Here is a 24,536-nt window from a genome sequence, read left to right on the forward strand (position 1 = left end):
GCTACTGGGCTATTATAAATTAAACAAAGGATGTAAGACTATAGAACGTTCTGTACAACATAATTCCTCCAATCCAAACAGGATTGTTAAAGGGCAGACTTGCATGCAACAATATGACTATTCTCCCACATGTTAAAGAAAGCCCCACTCTTAAACCACCTCCCAGTGGTGTCCAACACTTTAGAGAAATAAAAGGTCTTTGACAATGTCTTTTGGTCCCTTCTCAAGGCTGTGCCCACTGAATCCAAACTCAGAGAAGACTTCATTCATGTGATCGTTGCCCACTACTTTATACCCAAAGCAAGCATAAGAGTCAGCGATAATCTCTCTGAACCTTTCAGTTTTTCACTAGGTACGCACAGGGGGTGCCTCTCTCCTTTTAGTATTTCAAATAGCAACACAACCACTTCTGTCCTCGCTAACAAGCAAAATAGGATCAAAGGAATCCTCTCCTCTTCAGGCAAACAAGCTGTAGCAGCTTACGCAGATGACATCTTGATACTCACAGATGAGGCAGACAAGTCCATCCCTATAGTCATTGAAGAGAATCAAATATGATGTGGTGTCAGGGTACTCATTCAATGGGAAAATAAAAGATTTATTTCCTTTGAACAGTACTGCTGCAGGTGTAAAATTGTAACAAAACATGATTAAACATCTGCACATTTGGTCTAGCAGAGATCTAAAACAATCAATGAAACAAAACTATCAAAGATTAAAGATACTCTCACTATGCATGGTCTCTGAAATTCGTCACATGGTGGGGCAGAAAATAAATTTTTAAAAAAAGACCATAAAGACAATGTTTTCCCCTCTGGGTTAACTTCCCGAAGTCATGCTTCCCTGCCCTCTTCAAAACAGACAAATATCAGACATCCTCTGGAGAGGAAAGAAAGCAAGAATCCACAACAATAAACTCAGAACGACTAACTGTAAAGTTGGAACAAACATGCCAGACTTCCTGAAATACCCAAACAACTTTCCCAAATAAACTGGTTGGATACAGAATATCACGGCAAACCCACGCAGCTGCCAACTGGGATGGACCTAACTGACACTATACCACTATGTTCGACCCCGACTATCAATCAAACCGACCCCATCAAGACTACACATTCACAAGAGCAACCCATAGTACCACAGAAGTCCAAAAACAAAAAAAAAACGGACGATACTTTCATTAAAGTCGCCTAAATTGCATTCCACCAAACAGCTCAAAATAGATGGCAGAAACATTCTGGAACAGCGGGGCCTTGAAGGGCATTAACTTAATCAAGGATTTAGGCCTGCAGGACAATTCCATTTCTTAACACCGCACAATGTTGGAATTGTGGGGAAGGTACACAACATCTAGAACATGTTATTTAGCTGCAAACATGTAAAAAGGCTATGGTGCCAGATATAGGATTTTAATACAAAAAACCTTCAATACTCAACTAACCATAGATGATAATAATACACTAGAATTCGGAATCTTCTTGTGTGAATCCAAGCCATGTCTTAATCTAACAAACCATCTCCTAATCGATCTTCTCCTAATATTTGGGTTTTAACTGGTTGTAACAGTATTAAAAACTCTGCAAATTTAACCTCACATGCATGGGCAGTCTTGGCTGGGTTTCATCGGGAGGGCCGATAACTCGCTTTACTTACAAACACACTCACTACAGGCATCAAGACAACTATGGAATAGCACTGATGTTGTTTACCTACCAAAAAAAAAAAAAAAAAAAACCTCCCTAAAACACGCTGAAAGTAGCCTTATCCTATTCCTCACACCTTTCCTTCTGATCCTCTCTTTAGTCTAGACCTACCACCTAAATTAAGCTGTTTCTATTCTCAGATATCGAGTGCTATACAATTAGCCCTTGCCATACAAACTGGAAGGACTCTTTCAACCAACGGTCTGCTTCAATGAACATACAGTACAAAGGACCTTTATATACGATTCAGTCAATGATACTTGCATAACATTCGAAAAACTCTTACTATCAGGAATAATGATCAGGCTGGAAATATACTGGAAGATCTCAATGTGCAAGGAGATGGACTCTCCATAAGATGCAATTAATTTACTATACAACCTCTACCACCTTTGTTCGGTTTGTTCTTTTAAATCATCAATGAAATTTTGGGAGAAAAAAAAAAAACGCAAATGTTTTACTAAAACTAGACCAATGAGATTGAGGCACGATTTTACTTCTTGGTATCACATGAACAAGATACTCATCAAGTTGAGAGCAGACATCTTCAAAGATCCACTCATCTGTCGGCTTTGGACCACAATTTGCTTCCTCACTCCATGGAGTCGTCAGTCCACAGCAGGCCACTGTACTTTACACAGAACTGTCTCAGCAAATGAGATTGTTATGTCACAATTACTAACCTATCAAAGTTTCAGAGTACTAATGAACAGAGATAGTTCTACAATATATCCTGTAGCAAAAAACTTTTAGGTGAGTCGTGAATGAATCTCTTTATTACAATGTACACATATTTATAATTTTAACAAAGTAATATATTATTTAAATAGAAACAAATACATTGGATACAAAGTAATCTTTTTTTTAAATGATCTCAATGAAGGCTGTTGGCCTACAACCAGAGTATAAAAATAAAATCTGATAATTACAAAGCTCAAATAGAATATATGACAAGTCCTCTTATCTTTCCTTATTTTAGAATCACAATCCAGCACATCTTGAAACATCCATAATATTATCACTCATATTTGTGAAAAAACAAACCATTCGATCTAAACGCGATCATGGGAAGTGATGATGGACTTCTCCAAATGCTTGAAGTTGTTTGGAGTCCCCAAACAAAGATGCTATTGGCATACAAAAATAGACAACCTCATCTGCATCCTCAGGCTGACAAAAATGTGTCACAAATTTCAAGCAAATTGCCCAAAATACACTCATAACAGAGGAATAGCAAGGCCTCGTATGCGAACGTAGAACTTGCTACTGTTCTGCTTATTAATAAAAACAAAAACAGGGGAGTAAGAAGTGTGGAGAAAAATTGAGGCTGGGGCACAAGTACTACACTATGGAAGAAAGCTACTGTAAAATCTCCATGCTTGTCGTTAGAATAGACAGGAGATCTTCAGACCTGCAAACTAATAAACCATCAGAAAAATTAGCACAGAAGCTACTTCAACTGCTAAAAATTATAAGCACATTGGGAACAATCAAAGGTAGAATGAGCATTAAGCTGTGTAGCTGCCAGTGTACACATGCTCAGAACATGCATTTTGGTAAAGTGTTGTGTTAAGCATGCACGAGTATCTGCAAAATACTTAACATGAAGCCTTACCATGGCTACACTGTACAAATGAACTGAGAAAATCGCTTTACACAAAAAGTGTAAGAATGTGTGTATATTAACGTGCATACATTTTGCCAGACTTTAAATTTCCAAATCAGATTTAACCAGCTAAAATTACCTTGTTGTCCAAATGGCTGAACTGAATATAATGTATATATTGGAATAAACTATATCCGGATCAAATCAGGGTACCAAAAGCAGAAAAAATGTGTGGCTTAGAACAGCAGGCTTGCAAGTTTCAATTCTTGAAAAATAAAAATCAGTTATTTTTTAAAAGAACTGCATCGTAGCTGATGACAGAGAAAAAGGGGAACACAGGGTTCTGCAAAAACTGAGGACTGCAACAGCATTCAGTGTGGTGTTCATAGCACTGAATTGCTCAGTTGAAAGAATGGAGATGATGCCACAACTCCTTAATTCAATTACTTAAAAAGGCATACCATCCGATTTAAAAAGGAGTAGGTATGAGAAACACACTGCCAACTCAAAGAGGTGGAAAAGGTGGGCATAATTGTTCATCCTGAAATCTAGCACGATCTCTAAAATAAAAGACAGCAGATAATTATACAATGTCAGGTTTACTGCCTATTTGGTGTGTGTTTTATGACTGTATACAAAGGTTTAGTAAATGCTACATAAAAAGAAATTTCGAATAAATTCCCACCGCCTTCCTTCAGATAAATGCAATAAAAAAAAATAAAAAAAATAAAAAGCATCTGGCTCGAGATGCACGATGGGACAAAACTTACAGACAGGTTTAGAGTGAGAAAGAAATGTGGTGAAAGCAAATATGCAAGGCGATGTTTTAAATCCTAAACTTTGGTAGGTTTAATCAGCTCGAGTTACAGTATATCCTAATACACCCCGCCAATGCTTGCATCGGGTCAAAACATATCACAATAGCAAGGCCTCAGTGGTTAAATGTTGATTTGTTTTATTCCGTGCGTTTAAAACTGGAGCCTGCGCTTCTCCGATACCACAATGCATCACAGGACAGCAAACAAACAGTCGTTCGACAATTCCAGCGTCAGCTGCAGTGCTCTTTCTGTATTCGATACCACCGCTGCATTCTATGCTGAGGAGAAAAACAATGTCCAATGGCACATTCAGTTTCTTGAATGCGTTTCTGAAACCGGCATCGATCTCGAGCATACTCTTCCCACGGTCCCTTGCGGTCTTCATTGCCTACGTAGTGCTCGGTAACTTCATCAAGAAACGTAACCTATGATGCAAAAGACAATTTCGCCCATTACAATTTTAGAACCAGCAAGGTATCACAACAATTGTAAAGAAAAGTGGAATTCCTCTAGTACGTATTTAATTGTGTACTTTTTGCACTGATTTACTTCCTGTTATGCACAAGCACTAAGAATCGTAGAAAATCTGGTATTTTTGCCATGAGATCACAATGAATGCTTATTCACGCTCAATACTCCGATTTACCAGCATTAGGAGCTGCATTTTTAATGTTAGTAAAGATCCTGGTAAAACAGGCATGTAGTTACAAACTCATGTTTATTATGTGGCTCAAGGGGGTATTTTCTTTTTCAGGGCCGAGTCGTTTAATCCTTTAGAAGGCTTGAGGTTACAACAAGGTGACACCACGCGTGCACTTCTAACAGAATGCAATCCATCCTAACTGAAGAGAAAACGCGACTGCCTGTGCACAGGTTAATAGAGATTAACAAGCTCCCTTTATGCATCTTGCAAGAGCGGTCTGATGTACCTTACCATAGTTATGAATAGACTTAGAATCAGTTGCAGTATAACCCCTACCCAAACAACCCAACAACAAACCCACATACAGATACTGACGGGTACGAAATGATTTGCACAACAGATGAAATAACTAAGCGTTATATTTTACTGTAGCAGTTTTGCTCGAGAGCAACACAAAGTATACTAGTGTCCCATATTTTATATATACAACTATTAAAAAATACATAATGTACTTTAAGAATGCCACGGATCAGAAATGCAATGGATTGTTAACATCTATGCTGCACTACCAATTTACCGAGAAACCTAATTTAGAGGAATCGTAGAAGAAATCTAAATAATCAGTCTTCTGACCATCTGAAGAATCTTTAGGAAAATGTGCCAAATACTAAATGCGTACAAACCTTTTAGTCCTTCTTTGGCAACGTTTCGCCAAGGTCGTAAATTTCAGACGTAGAGTTTAATTTTGGGCAAACAAACGTGATGTTTCCATAATTGTGGTTCTTTGTAAAGCATTGCCTACCACCTAGAGAAGTCTCAAAGTACTTCAGATACAAGGAGGAAGATGAAAACAGTGATACTACAGTCAAAAGATCAAATGAGATGGATTATAGAAGCCCTCATTCTTCTAGGCAGATAGATAATGCAGAAGCTTTATAACTTCAGAACTCCGAGTCACTTATCTGCCCTTTCTTAAAGCAACTAGGGGGCTTTTGAGACTAACCAGCTAAGAGCACGAGTATAGTGACACTGTAGTGTAAAAAATAATCAAGTCACTGAGATGTGACAGGGGGTGGGGGGGGAGCCAAACGCATGGGTGGAAAGTAGTATTTCCACAGATTCCCCTAATTTCAGGAAATATCTTCATGTCTTTGATGAGGTGGCACAGTAGTCCACATGGAGGAGCCTTGAAACGTGGATAGCCTATTTGCCAATTTTCCTTCATCTATTTCGGGGGATGGTTAGAAGAGGGAGGCTTTCCATTAGGTAATAAAGATTAAAAACTATTTGGTGAAATTGATGGGGCAGATACGATGTTGAGCTTTGTGGACGAGTTCTGAATTGACTGATCTGCAGCCAGTGGAGAGGCTTTAGTAATGGTGACAAGTTGTTCAGTGTCTAGTTGCGTCAAGCCAAAATTCATTCTAGGCACACAATTTAGATTTGCAGTTTATGTAAATTTTGAGGTGAAGGCAGCAGAACAATTAACAAATTTGAAAAACGCACAAAGATCACCAAAATCCCTTGAATTTTTCCATTTCAGTCTTTGCGAACTTCAGCCTCGATAGGGTTACTTTTTAAACAGGCAGTCCACTCAGCCTATCTTGGTTACTTCCAGTAATTACTCTATGGAATCACATCACTGTCAAAAAGATCTTACGCATCATTTACTTTACCAAAAGGCAATAGAACAGAAGCACACCATTATTAAGCTTCTCTGCATAAATTCTCGGGTTGTCTAACATCCGTCTATATATAGTGCCTGGTCAATTGTGAGAGACATGAGAGGTCCATCGAAGACTGGCACAGGATGTTCCCGAATAGAGAAGGTATTTAATGATGTTCACAAACAGTGCAAGTGAGCATCCTACTCATTTACTTTGACAATAACTGCTGGCACAGACTTAGGTTCAAGAGAAGAGATTGAGTTGGGGAAGATTCTCACCATCCGCCATTTTTTCCAACTCTAAGTGCTTTAGATACACATGTTCATTTTTCCAAGAGTGATGGGAAATTGTTTTGGTATGGGAACAGTAAAATGCCTCTAACCATTGTCAAAAGACATGAAAACAACACTTCACATATTTCCTCATACTTTTCCATTGCCCCTCCTTTGAAGTACACTCAGCATATTGGCAGAATAGCAGAAAATAAGTTTTATTTACCACACCTGATAATCAATTCTGCCCCAAATAATTCATTTGGGAAATTAAACCTTCCAGTTTTCATCACCAAACTGCTATGAACTGGGGCAATGGAATAGAAAACAGGTTAAATCTCTCAATTTTAGAAGTGTGGAGGACTAGAAAAGAAGCAAAAGTTGGGAACAGAGAGGCGAGGTCATAGTTTTAACTATTACCTTGATGCAAGAATTGAGCTAACCCTGCCCGGGATACGAAGCTGTGACATACAATGATACACATATCACCATTACAGACACTTTGCCCATAAAATTTCCTTTCAGCCAACTGGCTTGCAACCAGTAAAACACACACCCCTTTGCAGCAGGCACTATAACCTGGAGTTACCTTACCAGTTTTGGAACATATGATGGGCAGGTTATGTAAAACGTACGGTAGGTTAAGTAACCCTAACTGATTTTACTGGGATTGAAACTTGCATCTGCAGTTCATACACACAACTCTATCCAACGGGATGTGATTTTAATAAGATCATACTCCTATCTCTGTAGGTGCATTAAAGGTACTATGGTATTTTACCGAGCTGGTCTAACTATAGACCTCTTGAGTTAAATTATTGGCCCTAGAAACAAACCAGCCACCTCAGTATGAGCTCAACTCCTATTCTCTTAGCATTTTGTAGATCACACTTAAAAACAGAATATTCTTGTTATCAAGTCAGTGACCCTAATTTTGTCAATATAAGAAGGGTGACATTACACAATAAATGATTTTCAATGATCCAAGGCACTACAGTTTAATAGAGAAAGACGACAAGAAGGTAAATCCAACAAACAGAAGTCACCTAAAACTATTTTTAAAGAGCAGTGAGTGTCTCCGTACTAACGGTCCTAGTTGGAATTTAGAAGAGCTCTGTGGAAATATCAGCACTGAGAGAGACCTGTGGATAGTTAAATCCGGAAGACGTGTACTGTAAAGAGCTTGGCGCATGATGTACATAAGGACAGCATTTTTATAAATCCTCGCGTTTCAGAAAAGGGAAGCAGGCTCCTGTTGTACACCAGAACAGACGTCTGCCACCCCTACAAATAGCTTTCAACACAGCTCAAGTTCTTGGCATTTATTTTTATTTTCTTATGCGGTCTTGGTTCAGCTCTGCAGTCTGATGTGTAAGCTTTAAAAGAAAGTTAACGATATAAGCAATTACAGGCATCCCGAAACGCTGCATTCACAATACTGTATTAATTTCACGCTACTAAAATGCATGACATTTATTTTGGGGAGGATCTGAAAATATGAAATCCCAAGCTAAGCACGACCAGGAGCTTTCACCTCTAAATTTCTTGGGCAACATCCATTCGTTCACTGTGCTCTCAGACTACCATATGGGACCATGATTAAGGAGACTGTCGGCCCCACTCTCGTCACTTCCAGTAGGGTTGGATAAAATGACTGCTCTATTTACACTGCCGTCCTAGAGTTGAAGTAAAAAAAACACACAAAACCATGCATACGTTTTTTTCTACTCGTATCCCTATGGAATTTTTAGCATGTGTTCATGTTACATCAGGCCTCCCAGTCCCACCGCAGAGTATCAGTTTCATCCTTTTACATCAGTCTGAAGCATTCCCCATTGGAATAATTACCTGGGTATGTGACATCAGCTATAATGTATCCCCAACCAAGGCAGGCCTACTTGAAAAAAATATATTTATACCTCTCACACACATACCTGACAATTGGGAAAAACAACAGTAACCAAATGCTAGCTGATCTGCACCCCTTATATCCCCCCTACAAAAAATACTGTATTTCTGCAAATCATGTGCATTACAACGTACATTTGTGATTTATATGCACTTAGCTACATGCAATTTTTAACAAGCATCCAGTAACATGGAACAAAATCATTTACCACACTGCTGCAGACACTTCACCAGTTGACAGAAATCTTAGTTTCCTCAAAGCAATAGTAGTCTGACTTCAATTGTGGGTAAGGCTCCCAGTTTTCCGGTTTTTTTACAGATAAATGCAGACAGAAAACCACATGGTTGCGTTCTGTATTTATTTTTAAAAGTGGAAAAAATACAGAAAATTGCGCTTCCTTTGTGTGACTCGCCATGCCGTCTTTCGTGGATTCAGGGCCAACAGCGGGGATTTAAAAAATAATTTTTTTTTTAAAAAAACACAGGATGGAAACCCCTTAAATTTAAGCTCATGTTAATGTTTATATGAATTAAAATGATAATATTTACCTGTGGGTATAATCTTTTTTATATTTGGTGGATTAATTTGCTAAAGCGGGACAGCCTCCAAAGTATGAATGTATGTCATCAGGTAAATGTGGAAATGTACCTTTTTACGACCTCAATATTCCGCAAAACACAAATTACCATTAAGATGGCCAAAAAGGAAAATGGATAACTACAGATGGAAAAAAAAAATATATATATATATATATATATATATATATATATACACACACACACACACACACACACAACCACTGGATGCTCTACTTGCAGGACACGACTAAAACACGTTTGCTTTTGGAGAACCATGTCTTTCCAAGATGAAAATTCTTTCAAGTGTTCCATTCTAAATCCAGATTAAGAAGTGGTCGTTGTGCTAACCTGCAGTGATATGCCCAGAAGTTCTATTCAGAAGGTATAGCTCATCCTTTTTGACAGGTACAAACATTTGCTGTCTATGTTCAAAGTAAAGCCTTGCGCTTTCAAGGAGTGTGATACGCAGCAAAAAGGTGAAAAGGATATCGCGCATGAATGTGTGTTTCGTGGTCCAGTCTATTTTCTAAACGTATTTTTGCTTTAGAATAGAGTTGGTGCTAAACAAGGAGGACAAATATACTGCTGTTCCAGATCGTGCCACCGAGACAGGTCAAGGAGGACGCATTTACAGTAAATTAGTTAGAACAGCCATAAAAACAGATAACTGGAAACAGTAGACATGAATTTAATTAACCAGCACTTTTAAAAGGCCAGAAAAGAGAAACGCTTTTAATTTCAAAGGCTTCAACGCTGATTTTAGCAGGGTCTGCATGCACTGAGCTAAAGTGATTGGGCTGGGAAAATAATGGAATGGAAGACTCCTTATCCAGGAATATAAAAAAGGAATCACGTGTGCATCATTTCCAGGTGACCCACGCTAATCCATTGGTGGAGAAGTAGCACTTGCATGGTGTTTTTTTGCATAAAATATTTAGTCAATCTAGGACTCTACCATTCATTATGGGAAGGAATGACATTAAAATAATGTCTAGCTCCACCTTTTAAGTCATAAAAAGGGAAACCAAATCGAGATAACACATATAGTTGTTGGTCATGGGTAGATTGTTCTTGTGCACTTTCGACCACGGTGAACAAGTGAATAAATTATGGCTTTGAAAGAAGTGGCTGAATTCCGGATTTACAGATTCAGATGGCCAGAAATTTTGGACTGAGATTGACATACAATTAAACATTGCTAACTGAAATGTCTTTTTGGCCTTACTCTGCAGCAAGAGACTTCTTTTTTTAAAACAACTGGTCTCAAAGTGGAGGGCAGTCACACTACACTCGTGTGTCTCAAACTGAAACATGATTAGAACTTGTCCCTCTAAAACCAAAAACCAGACCACTATCAGGGTACACTTAAGATGCATTAAGCACTTGACTGGAGTAATGTGGAGTTTTCACAATCCAAAGGAATCCCTGGTGAGTCAATTAAGAATACATAGCATTAATCGATTCAACTGCATTTATTTATTTAGTCACATGATTTAAATTAAAAAAAAAAAAAAAAAAAAAATCCTAGCGCTAGCCTCCTCAAACCAAAAATCAACCAGTATTTTTTAAGAACCAAAAAAAAAAATGCGGATTTTAAAGTGGGAACATCCATGTTTTAAGCAATTTGTGGAAAGCTGTCAGCGATTTTCAAGTGCTTAATGTCTGTGGAAAGGCGTTCCACAGTTCTGGTCCCTGTTATGCAAATGCCAGACCATCTTGACGAGTTCTCTTAATTTTAGGAACCACTGCCAGCTCCTGATGGCTAGAACGCAGCGAGCATTTGGGTATATACCAGAACACCAGAGGTCTCAGATAAATAGGCCCTGTGTTCGAATGCCACTTATGCACATAGCAAAAGCTCATGAATTGAACCCAACATTCAGTTGGCAGCCAGTGAAGATTATATGCTGTCTGAAGAGGATCGTATTGGTGGGTGAAGACGACGTACTGATGCAGAGATTTTGCAACAGTCAGATACAAGACATTACAGTACTCCAGTCCGGAAATTACCAGGGCCAGGACTACAGTTCTTTGAGCAGGGACCAGGAGAAGCATACAAAGATTTCCTTATCCATGTAAAGATGCCAAAATAAGTGGCAGCTACTTTATTGATCTGGTGGCTCAGACAATTTGTCATCGAGCCATACCTCCAGTTTTTTTACCACATGAACTGGACAAGGGTATATACCCATAGCTGACGGCCACAGATGGAGGCCCCATATGTGGGATGGTTGCCCACCAGCAGAACCTCTCTCTTGTCCCCATTAAGTTTCAATGAATACATATTAGAACATTGGAATGTTCGGATCTCCATTACAGACAATGGAGTGCTCCGGGCTTTTACTGGCTGGTACAAACCCTGAGGGTCAACATTCCAATGTTCTCTTTGCTCAAAGCAATAGCTCTGAACAAAGGCCTCATGGAGCCAGAGGGGATTTAAATCCGTGAGGAATTTGTTTTATTTAATAGAACATTCTGCCCTCTAGTGGCTGAATGTTGTAATAGCCATAGAACCTACCGTAGCAGGCTCTACCGGCCATTACAGGCCCTCTTCCTTGTTAAAGGCTATATAATGCGGGAGCGGTCCTTTAACGGCCGGTAGAGCCCGCTACGGTGGGTTCTACGGCTACATTCATCCATGAAACTTGGGCAAGTCAGGAGTTGTGGGCTTTGTGGTTATCCTTAGCTGATAGGGATACCACAATTTGGGTATCACTTGCATACAAATACAATGTAAGCTTGAGTTTACAGTCTCAACTAAAGATCTTAAATAGAGATTGAAGAGAAGAGGGTTTAGGGTGGAACCCTGAGACACCCCTGAAGCTAAATGGTGTGATTTGAACCGGTGTTGGTGTGTGTGCACCTGGAAGGTGCGGTCATGCAGGAAACAGCTCAGCCAAGCCAGGGCTGCGCTCTGCACACCCATTTTTCCTAGTCTGGAAAGCAAAAGGGTGTGGTTCACAGTGCTGAATGTGGCACAGGGATACGGAAGTCTCAGTCCAGCAGCATCACCCATATCAAGCTGACACCTCAGGTATTCAGTGACACCAAAGGAGGGGTGATTCAGTACTGTGATCAGTCCTAAAACCCAATTACAAAGGGTGCCATAAACTGTTTGGTTCTGTGTAAGATGAAAGCTGCAGGTTAACGTGCTTCTCCGACATCTTGGCCTCTAGTTTGACCACATAAGAAGGTCAAGATTTGACTTTTGTTTTTGTAAAAGGTGTGACTAAGCCTAGTTTTCACGCTTAAGGAACATTCAGTCTGTCAAGAAAGCATTCCTAAGTTGAGTCAGTTGCTTCATGACTGGTAAAGCAAGGTTGCTCAGTACCCTGGGGGAAAGGCGGGGTAAGGGTCAAGCGGAGAACCTGGTCTAGTAGCTGCAAGCAGAGAGATAAGTGATGGCACGTCTAAAGGAAGAAAAGTATTCAAGCCACAAATTGTGCTAGGAGGAACTTCTCAAGAACTGAGCAAAGAGGTGCTTGAAAAGGTGGCCCAATTACCAGATACTTGTTTTAAGGAAGTCTGGAATTTCATCCCTTAGAACTTGTGAAAGAGGGGTAGTTTTAGGGCAGTGCTAGCATGCCCAGAGAGATTCTTAGCTGCCTTAAAAAGAGTTTTTGGGCACTTTTTAGGTTGAGCGTGCAAGTGCTTTGACCTGTTGCAAGTATTGTGGGCTTTTAACCATGCCTATCAATTTCATTCGTTCCTGGGCTTGCCTTTCAAAAAAAAAAAAAAAAAAAAAAAACTTGATGTCACTGGTAAATGCTTTACGTTTGTCCCACACTGAGGCTGTTTTTGTCACGCCTTGCAGACTGTCCCAGTTACATGGATTATTGCACAATTGCTGATATACTTCAGTGTGGGCGAACTACTACTTTTGTCTCTCACCCCTTAGTGCTCCATGGAGGCCATGGCGCTCACAGTGCAAACAGGCACAACAGCGTGAACTCGATCTGCAGTATTGGAGCGCTGGTCACATTGTTTACAGTTACCTCATCTGAGTCATTTCTTGTGGCTCTCCCCTTAAAACACTTGAAATTGGTCAATTGTTTGCATAAAACGGAAATACTCAAAGCAAAAGCGGCTCGCCTGGCACAGCAGGAGAGCTAACACTACAATATTCACTGTACTCAGGAAGTCACCCCATAATGCATGCCTTTTTGTTTTTTCAAAACATGTTTGCCAATAACTCAGCCCGTTGTGGTCCTAGAACAATGGGACCACCACCAAAACATTTAGCATGACACACACGTTCTGTTTAGGCCATCTCTGGGTCCCCACACTAGGTTAGTTGGGACCCCAAAATAATAACCCCTCCCACCATTCAGTCCCTTTTTAAGCTCTCTTATGGCTAGAACTTTTGTTTTACAGCTGGGAATACTTTCTAAGGTCCTTACTTAGTATTGCAGTATGTCTGCTAGACCTGAAAGTGTGTAAGGCACTATACCTGCTAGGGGCTGAAAATATGGTTGCACTATATTACTTTGTGCCATTCTATTTTCATGTGGTTATGCTTTCCAGGGGCAAAATTATATGGTTACATGACCATGCTTCTTACAAATTATATTTTTAGTTTGGTGTCCTGTAACGGCTGTTCTGAGCATTACAGTCAACATACTACAATATTTGCTGCACTTGGTTGTCCCATAATGCTTTGCAGAACATTCTTTTACAAAAATATTTTTGCACATAACACAGCCTGTGGTGGTCCTAGGACAATGAGACTACCTTCAAAACACCAGGTTAGCGAAGACCTCCAAATAATAACCCCTCCATCCATTCAGTGTTTTTTTAACCTCTCTCATGGCTGGAACTTTTGATTTACAGCTGAGAGTAGTTCATTTTTTAAGGGTCTTGTTTGTAATATCATTGCAGTAGGCCTGCTAGCCCTGACAAGGAGTAATGCACTACGCCCTCTAGGAGCTAAATATATGGTTACACTTAAATACTTTGAGTCATTTTCTTTTCATGTGGTAATGCCCTCTAGGGGCTAACTAGATGATAACATGACAATGTTTCTTACAAATGCTATTTTCATTGTGGTGTCCTCTAGGGACTGTTCTGAGCATCACAGTATAATGTCAAAGGTTTATTCCTGATAAAGGTTTTTATTGGGTTAATATAATAAATTGCATATGTTTTATTAATCTCTCCTTATTGTTATTATGACCATTATTCAGGCCAACTTAACATCCTTATTATACTACTACTGTTTGAACACTCTTGATATGTTTGGGTGACCCTTCTAGTTTATTTCTCTCATTAGTCCTCTGTGGCTGTCTTGTTTTGGGAATTGAGAGACAGCCAGCAACTCTGATGGTGGGGTGGTAAAAGTGGTTTTCTACTGGAATTAGCATGGCAGATTTAAATTGGGATCCTAAATGGCAACATTTTCATTTTTTGCTGCAAAGAGGAAGAAGATAAATGGAAGTGCTTTAGTTATATACAGGGCCACTGGAATTATGTAGCAGGAAAAGACCAAATTATGAGGCAGGCTTGACTAATTTACGTGGCAAGAGAAGTACAGCTATGAATTTACATCACCAATAGCTCTAACTCAAGCAAATACGAGTCCCATTGCAACTGATTGTTATAAATGCTTCCTTAACACCACCTGATGTACCCTTCTCTTACCAACAGTAGACGATAGGCATCAAGAAAGCTAAATAAGTAAAATAAAATAGAAATATTAGTTTAAAAACTGGATGACTTCACTACTTTCTTTTAAATGACATGGCCTTGATGACGAGTGTCCAGCCACGTACACAATTTTTTTGGTGACCAATAGATTTCACTGGCATGGTTTTCACCCTGGGGGTGGGTGTGCGCACTCTGGTGAATGTCGATGACAGGTTATTTAATTAGGAAAAAGACATCTGAGCTAATAAGGCCACAATGAGGTAGAAGGAGAAAAGATTAAAATACTGAGAACATTTGTTTCATGGATACCTTTTTCCAAAAGCTATAGTAGCCAACTAATGTGTTGAATTGACCTATGCAAGAAAAGATGATGTTTTCCCAAAGACAAGGGGAAGAAGAAAAAAAAAAAAAAATTACTATCATAAAGGATTATTGTTTCACATTATATATGAATATAGACAATTTAGAAGGAGTCCAAAGAACTATACAAGTGTTCATTTACAGACAGGTTTCATTTATAATTAATACTTCTTTGTCATAACCCCTCCACATTTCACTTAATTGCATCCATTTTTACTACTACTATCCCATGTGTGATCCAACCAGTTCAGCCTCATAGAAATGCTTCCTGCTAAGGGCAGGAGTTTGGCAAAACCACATATCAGGCCCACATCACCAACTAAAAGTGAATCAGGGATACAAACGCATTACGCCTCTCTTCTAGAGCTTGGAATGTACTTAGCCTAAAAATGTGTGACTATCTGCAGGTCACAAGCAATCTCTTTCAAGAGGCGGCTTGGGATATAGACTAGAAAATCCTAGTAATACACTGCCTCATAAATGATACAACTGATTTAGACTGAAACCCGCACAGGCCACAGTTTCACTACTAACCCACATTAAAAGTCAGAGGTTTGACTATCGGCTCAGGCCTTTAACAAAGGAGTGGGCCTTTAATGGCCAGTATAGCCCAGCTACAATGGGCTATAAAGCTGTAAGAACATTCAGCCATTAGAGGGCAGAATGTTCTAACAGATAAAACAAAGGCCTCACAGAGCCCAAGGGGATTGAAATCCCCTCGGGCTCTACGAGACCTTTGTTAACAGCTGTAGCTGTGAGACAAACATTAGAATGTTGAAGCTCCGGGCTTTCACCAGCCATTAAAAGCCCGGAGCACTTCATTGTTCCCAGTGGAGCACCGAACATTCCAATGTTCTAATGGGCAATAGACCACTCCCCACGAGCATCAGGGGATATTATTAAACGTAGAGTAGACAGAATGCTATGCTACAACTGTGGCTTGGTACTGGCTGCAGTCCAGATATTTGACGACAGCGCACAACATTCAATATTTAAAGGCATTGGAAGTAATGCTTCCAAAAACAGGTCACCTCCGCATCATAGTATGGCCTTGGAAGCCCTAGAACAAGGTGGCCACCGAATATCATAACCTTCCCAAGGAGGGATCTCAGAGTTGATAGTATGTGTTACGATGTCTTTGGCAATGCACTGCATTTTCATATGTTTCTAAACCAAACTGGTTGCATGAGAACTCTGAGATAGATATATATATAGTGTGGGTGTTAACCGTACACACTTGACAGTAAGCCAAGACATCCTGCACCATCCCAGACAAAGCTTCATACGTAGAACAATGAAGTGCACATCACAGTTGCAGATGTCAGTTTCCATACTGTTGTTACCAAAGAAACAACTTGCTCAAGTGGGCAACTCGTGCAATTTGTAACCTAATGAACGCACGACAGACGCCTTTACTACATCCTGAGAACAGTAAAAGCAAGGTTAATGAATACAAAACCCACACTCCGATGTACAAGGTAAAAAGAAAGGTTCAAAAACTAGCACTCCTTTGCTCACTGCAGACCCTGTATTAAATGAGGGACCTTCGGCACATGCGCTAAGCAGCCTGATGAAGAAGGCTCAAGGCATTGGATAAAGCGAAGGCTAAAGAAGGAGCATTTGCTCCCTGATAAGCTAGATTCTGACAGCTCAAATATGCAGTACTAAAACAAAACTAAATTAGCCCGAAGAGGCCTAAATGTAGACTACATTTTGAAGATTCCGTGAAAAATACAGCCCTGCTTTTGTACGTGGCTCTACACGTAGTAGTGGATTAACAATTCGATTACTCCGTTCCATCAGTACACATTCAGTGGAGGCTAGCAGGCATATATTTTAAAATATTTCCAAATGGCTCAATACTGCAGTAAAGTAATATGGTAATTCATCAGTGCTGTCAGATCCGATCAGTCGCTAAGTAGAGAGATTGCTGAAGAATCACATGGCTTCGCAAGGAACCATGACAAGAGCTAACAGACACAAGCCATAAGTATGTTATGAAACGTGTTGCTGTGACTACAGAGTTAACTGTCTAATCTTGATAAATTACTCCTCTGCACAAATCATCTTTGTCCTAATCCAGTACAAACTCTAGCTAGCACCGTAGGAGACTTGGAGCTACATAACCTGCCCTTAACGTGTCAGAGAAATCCTAATGGCGCAGCACTTGCCACGCAGAATAGACTACCTTTCTGGCAAAAGGGAAAATCAATCGGTCTCCGACAGTCCTACCAGAACTGAATAGCGATGGGCACAGCCACCATCATCTGACAACTCTGTGACCCAACCCAGGCCCGGCCAGTCATTCAGCAGTCCGAGACTCACGTGAACTCTCCATTGATTTACGTGCATACTCGTTCACCTTCATGTACTGCATGCTCTCTCACAGTACCCCAAAGCTAAGCTGAAAACGCTTAGTGTCGGGAGCGGTCAGAATATTTGAGGAGGACTAGCTACCCTCGAGAAGATTTCATGACAAAACGGCGCACTGTTAAAAACGTAGCCTTCAGAGTTCTCACGATGGCCCTTCTGCATTTGTCACAATGGCAGTAATTTGGATTGACCATGTGTCTAAGTAGGAGAACCATAGATTCTAAAGATGCAATATTTCACTGTGTAGGAGCCGAGCCTGGCCTGGCTTCTGGTGGGTACCTTATGGTACTCACACCCTGTGCCAGGTCCAGTTATCCCTTATTATTAGTAGAATAGAGGTGTTTCTAGCAGCTTAGGCTGATAGAAGGTAGCCATGGCAAAGTAGCTTAAGCTGAACTAGGAGACCCGCAAAGCTCCTATTATACCACTTATATCATATAGCACAATATCATAAGAAAACACAATACACAGAGTTACTAAAAATAAAGGTACTTTTTTTTATGACAATATGCCACAAGTATCTCAGTGAGTACCCTCAGTTAGAAGGTAAGTAATATACACAAGTTATATGTACACAAACCCCAAACAGGTAAGTAACAGTAAGAAAAAGTAGTGCAAACAATGTAGAACCACAATAGGATGCAATAGGTGAACATAGGTCTAGGGGCAACACAAACCATATACTCCAAAAGTGGAATGCGAATCACGAATGGACCGCAGACCTATGGGAGCTTGTAGAGGGTCGCTGGGACTGTAAGAAAACAGTCAGTCAGGGTGTCCAAGATACCCCACCCCAAGACCCTGAAAAGTAGGAGTAAAGGTCCCCTACTACCCTAAACGGACACAATAGTCGTGATAGGGGGATTCTGCAAGAACCACAAACACCAGCAAAGCACTGAAGACGGATTCCTGGAACTGAGGACCTGCAAGGCAAGGGGACCAAGTCCAAGAGTCGCGATAGTGTCCAGGAGGCGCAGGAGCCCAGGAAATCCTGGATGAAGGTGCAAAGAGCTGCCTCCGGGTGGAAGAAGCCGAAGATTCTGCAACAACGAAAAGGGCTAGGAACTTCTCCTTTGTATGGAAGCTGTCCCACGACGTGCTGGATGTTGCAGAAGTGTTTCCACGCAGAAATACCACAAACAAGCCATGCTAGCGGCAAGGGTCGCGGTAGAGGTTTTTGGGTGCTGCTGGGGACCGGGAAGGACCAGGATGTCGCCCCTTGGAGAAGGAGACAGAGGGGGGGCGCTCAGCAACTCAGAGAGCCCCCGCACAAGCAGGCAGCACCTGCAGAAGTACCGGAGCAGGCACTTAGAAGATTTGTGAACCAGAGTCACAAAAGGAGGGTCCCACGATGTTGGAATCCAACTGGTTGAGCACTGCAGGACGGAGTGCTGGGGACCCAGGCTAGGCTGTGCACAAAGGAGTCCTTGGAGAAGTGCACAGAAGCCGGAGCAGCTGCAAATCACGCAGTACACAGGTTTGCAGTCTGGCGTGGGGAGGCAAGGACTTACTTCCACCAAACTTGGACTGAAAGGATCACTGGACTGTGGGGGGTCACTTGGATCTAGCTCCTGTGTTCCAGGGACCACGCTTGTCAGGATGAGAGGGGAGCCAGAGGACCGGTGATGCAGTCTTTTGGTGCCTGCGTTAGCAGGGGGGAGATTCCGTCGACCCACTGGAGATTTCTTCTTGGCTTCCAGTGCAGGGTGAAGGCAGACAGCCCTCAGAGCATGCACCACCAGGAAACAGTCAAAAAAGCCGGCAGGATGAGGCACTACAATGTTGCCGATAGTCGTCTTGCTACTTTGTTGCGGTTTTGCAGGCGTCCTAGAGCAGTCAGCGGTTGATCCTTGGCAGAAGTCGAAGAGGAACTCTGGTGAGCTCTTGCATTCGTTATCTGAAGAATACCCCGGAGGAGAGACCCTAAATAGCCAGAAAAGGAGGTTTGACTACCAAGAGAGGTAAGAGCCTACCAGAGGGGGTTTCTGACATCACCTGCTGGCACTGGCCACCCAGAGCAGTCCAGTGTGCCCCCAACACCTCTGAATCCAAGATGGCAGAGGTCTGGGACACACTGGAGGAGCTCTGGGCACCTCCCCTTTGAGGTACTGGTCAGGGGAGTGGTCAATCCCCTTTCCTTTGTCCAGTTTCGCGCCAGAGCAGGGCTGGGGGATCCCTGAACCGGTGTAGACTGGCTTATGCAGAGATGGGCACCATCTGTGCCCATTAAAGCATTTACAGAGGCTGGGGAAGGCTACTCCTCCCCAGCCCTTTACACCCATTTCCAAAGGGAAAGGTTGTAACACCTTCTCTCAGAGGAAATACTTTGTTCTGCCTTTCTTTGCCAGGCTGCCCAGACCGCAGGAGGACAGAATCCTGCCTGAGGGGTTGGCAGCAGCTGCTGCAGTGGAAACCCCGGAAAGGCAGTTTGGCAGTACCCGGTATCTGTGCTAGAGACCCGGGTGATCATGGAATTGTCTTAGACATGTTACATGGTCATGTACAGCGTTACCATTGTGACGCTACACATAGGTAGTGACCTATGTGCAGTGCACGCGTGTAATGGTGTCCCCGCACTCACAAAGTTCGGGGAATATGCCCTGAACAATGTGGGGGCACCTTGGCTAGTGCCAGGGTGCCCACACACTAAGTAACTTGGCACCTAACCTTCACCAAGTGAGGGTTAGACATATAGGTGACTTATAAGTTATTTATGTGCAGTGAAAAATGGCTGTGAAATAACGTGGACGTTATTTCACTCAGGCTGCAGTGGCAGTCCTGTATAAGAATTGTCTGAGCTCCCTGTGGGTGGCAAAAGAAATGCTGCAGCCCATAGGGATCTCCTGGAGCCCCAATACCCTGGGTACCTAAGTACCATATACAAGGGAATTATATGGGTGTACCAGTGTGCCAATGAGAATTGGTAAATGTAGTCACTAGCCTGCAGTGACAAATTCAGAAGCAGAGAGAGCATAAACACTGAGGTTCTGGTTAGCAGAGCCTCAGTGATACAGTTAGGCACCTCACAGGGAACACATACAGGGCATACACTATGAGCACTGGGGTCCTGCCTAGCAGGATCCCAGTGACACAAGGGCAAAAACAAACATACACACAGTGAAAATAGGGGGTAACATGCCAGGCAAGATGGTACTTTCCTACACACTGTTATCCTTATTCTTATTCTTGTCCCAAACTGTTGAGGGGTCGTGTGAGAAAATATCAGACGACAAAGACTTTCAGATATCGCAGCCAATCGTGCCTCACCTTCCTCCGTGGTCACCCAGTTAGGATTTAAAAATAAATATTCTTCGGATGGAGAGCATACTCTGAGGCAGTCGCCATCCTAGTGATTCGAAACTACGTGTCAGCATGTGTAGTATACCACTGACGTACTGGCAGGAAAGGTGTTCGGACCCCACAGGAAATAGACTGCGACAATGGTATAGCGAGACACCCACCCTGGGTCCCGAAAAGCAAAATTTCACAGCACACGCAGTGAAAATGATTTGGTTAATGACTATCGCATACACACAAAAGATTAAAATATACCTTTTTTAGCGTTGTTTTCCTGCTACCTCCACAGCTAGGGTCGGAATTTACAGGGTTGCCAAGTCCGACACCGCTTATTTCATTAGGCTGCACTTGAGGGGGCAATAGACCACAAGAGTGGGCACCGATGGTACCCAGCTTAAAACCTTTGTATGTACAGCCCACCGGCTTGGTATTGGGTACAGTCTGAAATGAAGCTTTAAAATGCAGAGGGTTATATGGGTCATCTGAATTGTTAAAAGAGTTCCAAAGTTTCAAGTTCTCTTCCTCGTCTGCACTGCACTCGGATTCGCTATCCTCACCCTCAGAGCTGCTGCAAGCAGACCCTGGGCTGCTTTCCCCCCAGGAAGACTCCTCCGAGTCAGAAGAGTCCGACAGGTCACTCCCTTCTGCAACTGGCTCTTCCTTGCCCCTTTGAGCCGTTTCAATTGAGGCTGTAAAGTTCTGTGGATTGTAAGGGTCCTGGCTGCTAAAAGATTTCCAAAGATACAGATCCCCAGAGTCCTCGGGGACTGATAGGCTGCCTTCACTACCAAAACCATCATCACCCTCTTCCTCATCCCAGTCGGCATCAGAATTGGAACTGTCCTCGGCACCGGAGTCAGCTCCTAAAATATAGTCAATCAACTTGTTGCTACAAACCGGTCTCACTGGGACAGGTAGATCTTCTTCAATGTCAGAGTCTATCCCATCGCCATCGTGGTCAGAAGCTACACGTGTATACAATTGGCCAGACTCTTTCAAGGACTCACGTGTGTCCCCCAAACTCTGCCACTTGCTTCCTTCCCTCGAGGTATTTGATCCCTGGTGCTGACAGGCCTGAGAAGCTTCGCAGGATGAAGGGGCACGATTATCCTGACCATGACAGGGATGAGGTTTTGTACAAGTGGGTGTGTCGTGGTCCTGATGCTGTGAAGACAGAGATGCATCGCTAGAAACGTGTGCACTAGCGTGCTGCTGAACCAACAAGTTCTCCTCCAGGCTGCAGTAGCCGTGGTCCTGGTCAGGGGATGGAAGCAGGTCGGACTTACTGAGCTGCTGCAGGAAGTCCAGGCGCTTCGTGCGGATAAGCTGCAGCTCTGGTATCGCCAGCGTTGTGGCGTCACAGTCCGAGGTCAGAGATCCAGGGCCTTCTGTCGCCGCCTGGTCAGGCGTTTCAGATGGTGCAACAAGGGATTGTGGGACATGATCAGAGCCAGATCGAAGAAGCTCGGTAAGCAGAACAGGAGGCCCTGTACCACTTATCTCAGAGATGCCTGTGTTAGGCTGTAGTTTGTCTCTAGCAATTTCGAGGCGCTGTTCCCAGGCAGTCATGGTGGGCTCTGCCTTCAGGTTGGCATATGTCAAGGGGTTTGTTTCTCTGCAGATGGATTCGGTGGGCTCGGTTTTTTTATTCGCCGTCATTGGCGATTCCGTCCACTGGCGGGCAGGTCTGTGGGGCTGAGTCCTTTTATTGACACAGTCTGTTGACTCGGATGACTTACTGGAAGGTTTGGGGAGTTCAGTTGTTCTGCTGACAAACTCTGTTGGTTCTGCCCACTTCTTTGCCGTTTTTGAACCTAGTTTGAAAATAGAAGTGTGCAGCTCTCTGTCTGGACTCTGCCACGGACTGTGTTTGCCGCAACTCGGTTCCTTACATTCCTCTTCCTGGCTGTATGGCATAGTGAAGGCACCTGTGTCTTTACCACATGCCTGATAGTCTGCCCAATGCGCCCCCAGCATACAGGACACTAGGCGGAAACCGGGGAAGGTCTGCATCTGCAGCGGTCCTTCATCAGCCCCAATCATCTTCAGGTGATGGTGCATCAGCTCGGCGGGCAACCCCTCGAGGAGTTCGGTGGGGATCTGGGCCAGAAGATCGGGAGAAAGCCCCTCCAGGACATCTGATGACATGCACTTCCCCGTGGACTCCCAGAGCAGAGGGTCCGTGCCCAGGTAGAGCCCCTGAGGGTGCAGCCCCTCTCCACCCAAGGCGTGTAGCATCTCTTGCCACTCGTTCTCCTCCTCTTCAGCATGCAGCAGCAACCGGTCCCTGCCCAGCAAGGCCCCCCAGACTAGGGCGACCAGCTGCAACCAGCGGGCGGGCAGACCAAGCAACAACCGCAACAGCAGTGCGGGTAACGGCCGCACAAGCCTGGCAAGTGAGCGGATCCAGGCCCCAGGCCGTCTGGAAGAAGTGCTGAGGCCATCCATCCCGTCACCTCTCGGAGGCCGTCCTTGCAGGCACGCCTCACACCCGCTGGCCTGGAACCTCGGCATTCTGCTGTGGCCCGGCCGGGCCCTGGGGAGAGTGGACGGCCAAGATGCTTAAACCGGTGCCCTCCATGCTCGGGCGACCTCAATTCGTCTTCTGCGTAACCATAAGCCCTTAACAGGAAAATCAACGCGAGGTCACCTACGAGGGACGCTGCTTCCGATTGGCCAGTATAGGGGCTCGAGGCGACGTCTCAGGTTCCGCAGTGGTCGCGAGGCAGACTGTCACCAACGACAGGGGCGCCGAAGCAAGATGTTCTGAATGCGCGAGCCCAAGTCGTTGCTCTCAGCTGTAGGCGGGAGGACAGCATACAGCTTCTCGTAGGACAAGGATAGGGCAGCTGTGCTCCTTGTAGCTGGGTAGGGTGACTCAACGGCCGTGTCGGAGCCGGGATCCCTCACTTAGATGGCCCCTCATAGCCAGTCGGGCGGCTCCTCAGGCTCTCGGACAGACGGCACCCCCTTCCGTGTCCGACAGCTGGTGGGCCGGTGCAAAGAGGAAGATGGCGCCGGAGCAGAGGTAGAGTGTCGGGGAGGGACGAGGCGGGTTGTAGGCGGAACTGGCGTCCGTCACTAGGTTTTTGCCGCTCCGCCTTCAAACGACGCTTTCCACCGAGGCAAGCGGTTCTATTTTCAGTGGGCTCCACGTTCTTTTGAGAGGACCGATTTTCCACCTCGTTGCTACCGCAGTTCTGAGTCTGCTGGTTTTGCGAATACAGACGGTTCTTCTATTTCAACAGCTTTTACCCTTTTCTGAGTAATTACCGAAGCCCTACAGACTTGCCCGCCCCTCCCGCTTTAGTGTAGGTTGCATCAGCCGGAGTGGTGCTGCGCATGCGACGTGATTAAAGCAACCCTTGAAACGAGGCATGCGCTAAATTGTTTTTACTGAATTGTCCTGTGAGGGGTTGCAGAAAGCTCTTTAGTTAGAGGGTAAATGCGTTACAGTACATAGACGAACATTGATAAAGTACCCATTTTAATGGTGCTATAATAAATACGTCGCAAGCTACGCGAGCGCCCACAAGACAAGTGGGTTCACCGGGTAAACTCCCGTGATTTAAAAAAAAATAAAAAAAAATGGGGACATGGCACAAACATCGAAGTAGGACTCAAAATGATATGGCCGTTAGAACAAAATAACTCACTCAACCACTTG

At 43.3% G+C, this 24,536-nt stretch overlaps 1 protein-coding gene across 1 annotated transcript; it reads right to left on the reverse strand.

Moving 5' to 3' along the window:
* Positions 1–2,461: 2,461 nt before the first annotated feature.
* PPP1R15B (protein phosphatase 1 regulatory subunit 15B) lies at positions 2,462–24,204 on the reverse strand. Its single transcript, XM_069238509.1, has 2 exons — positions 21,125–24,204; positions 2,462–4,552 (listed from the first exon to the last, which is right to left on the reverse strand). The coding sequence occupies exons 1-2, from the start codon at positions 23,381–23,383 to the stop codon at positions 4,358–4,360; spliced, it is 2,454 nt and encodes an 817-aa protein (XP_069094610.1). The 5' UTR covers positions 23,384–24,204; the 3' UTR covers positions 2,462–4,357.
* Between the last annotated feature and the right edge of the window lie 332 nt (positions 24,205–24,536).

Source organism: Pleurodeles waltl, chromosome 6 (genome assembly GCF_031143425.1).
Source record: "Pleurodeles waltl isolate 20211129_DDA chromosome 6, aPleWal1.hap1.20221129, whole genome shotgun sequence".
NCBI classification, from domain to species: domain Eukaryota; kingdom Metazoa; phylum Chordata; class Amphibia; order Caudata; family Salamandridae; genus Pleurodeles; species Pleurodeles waltl.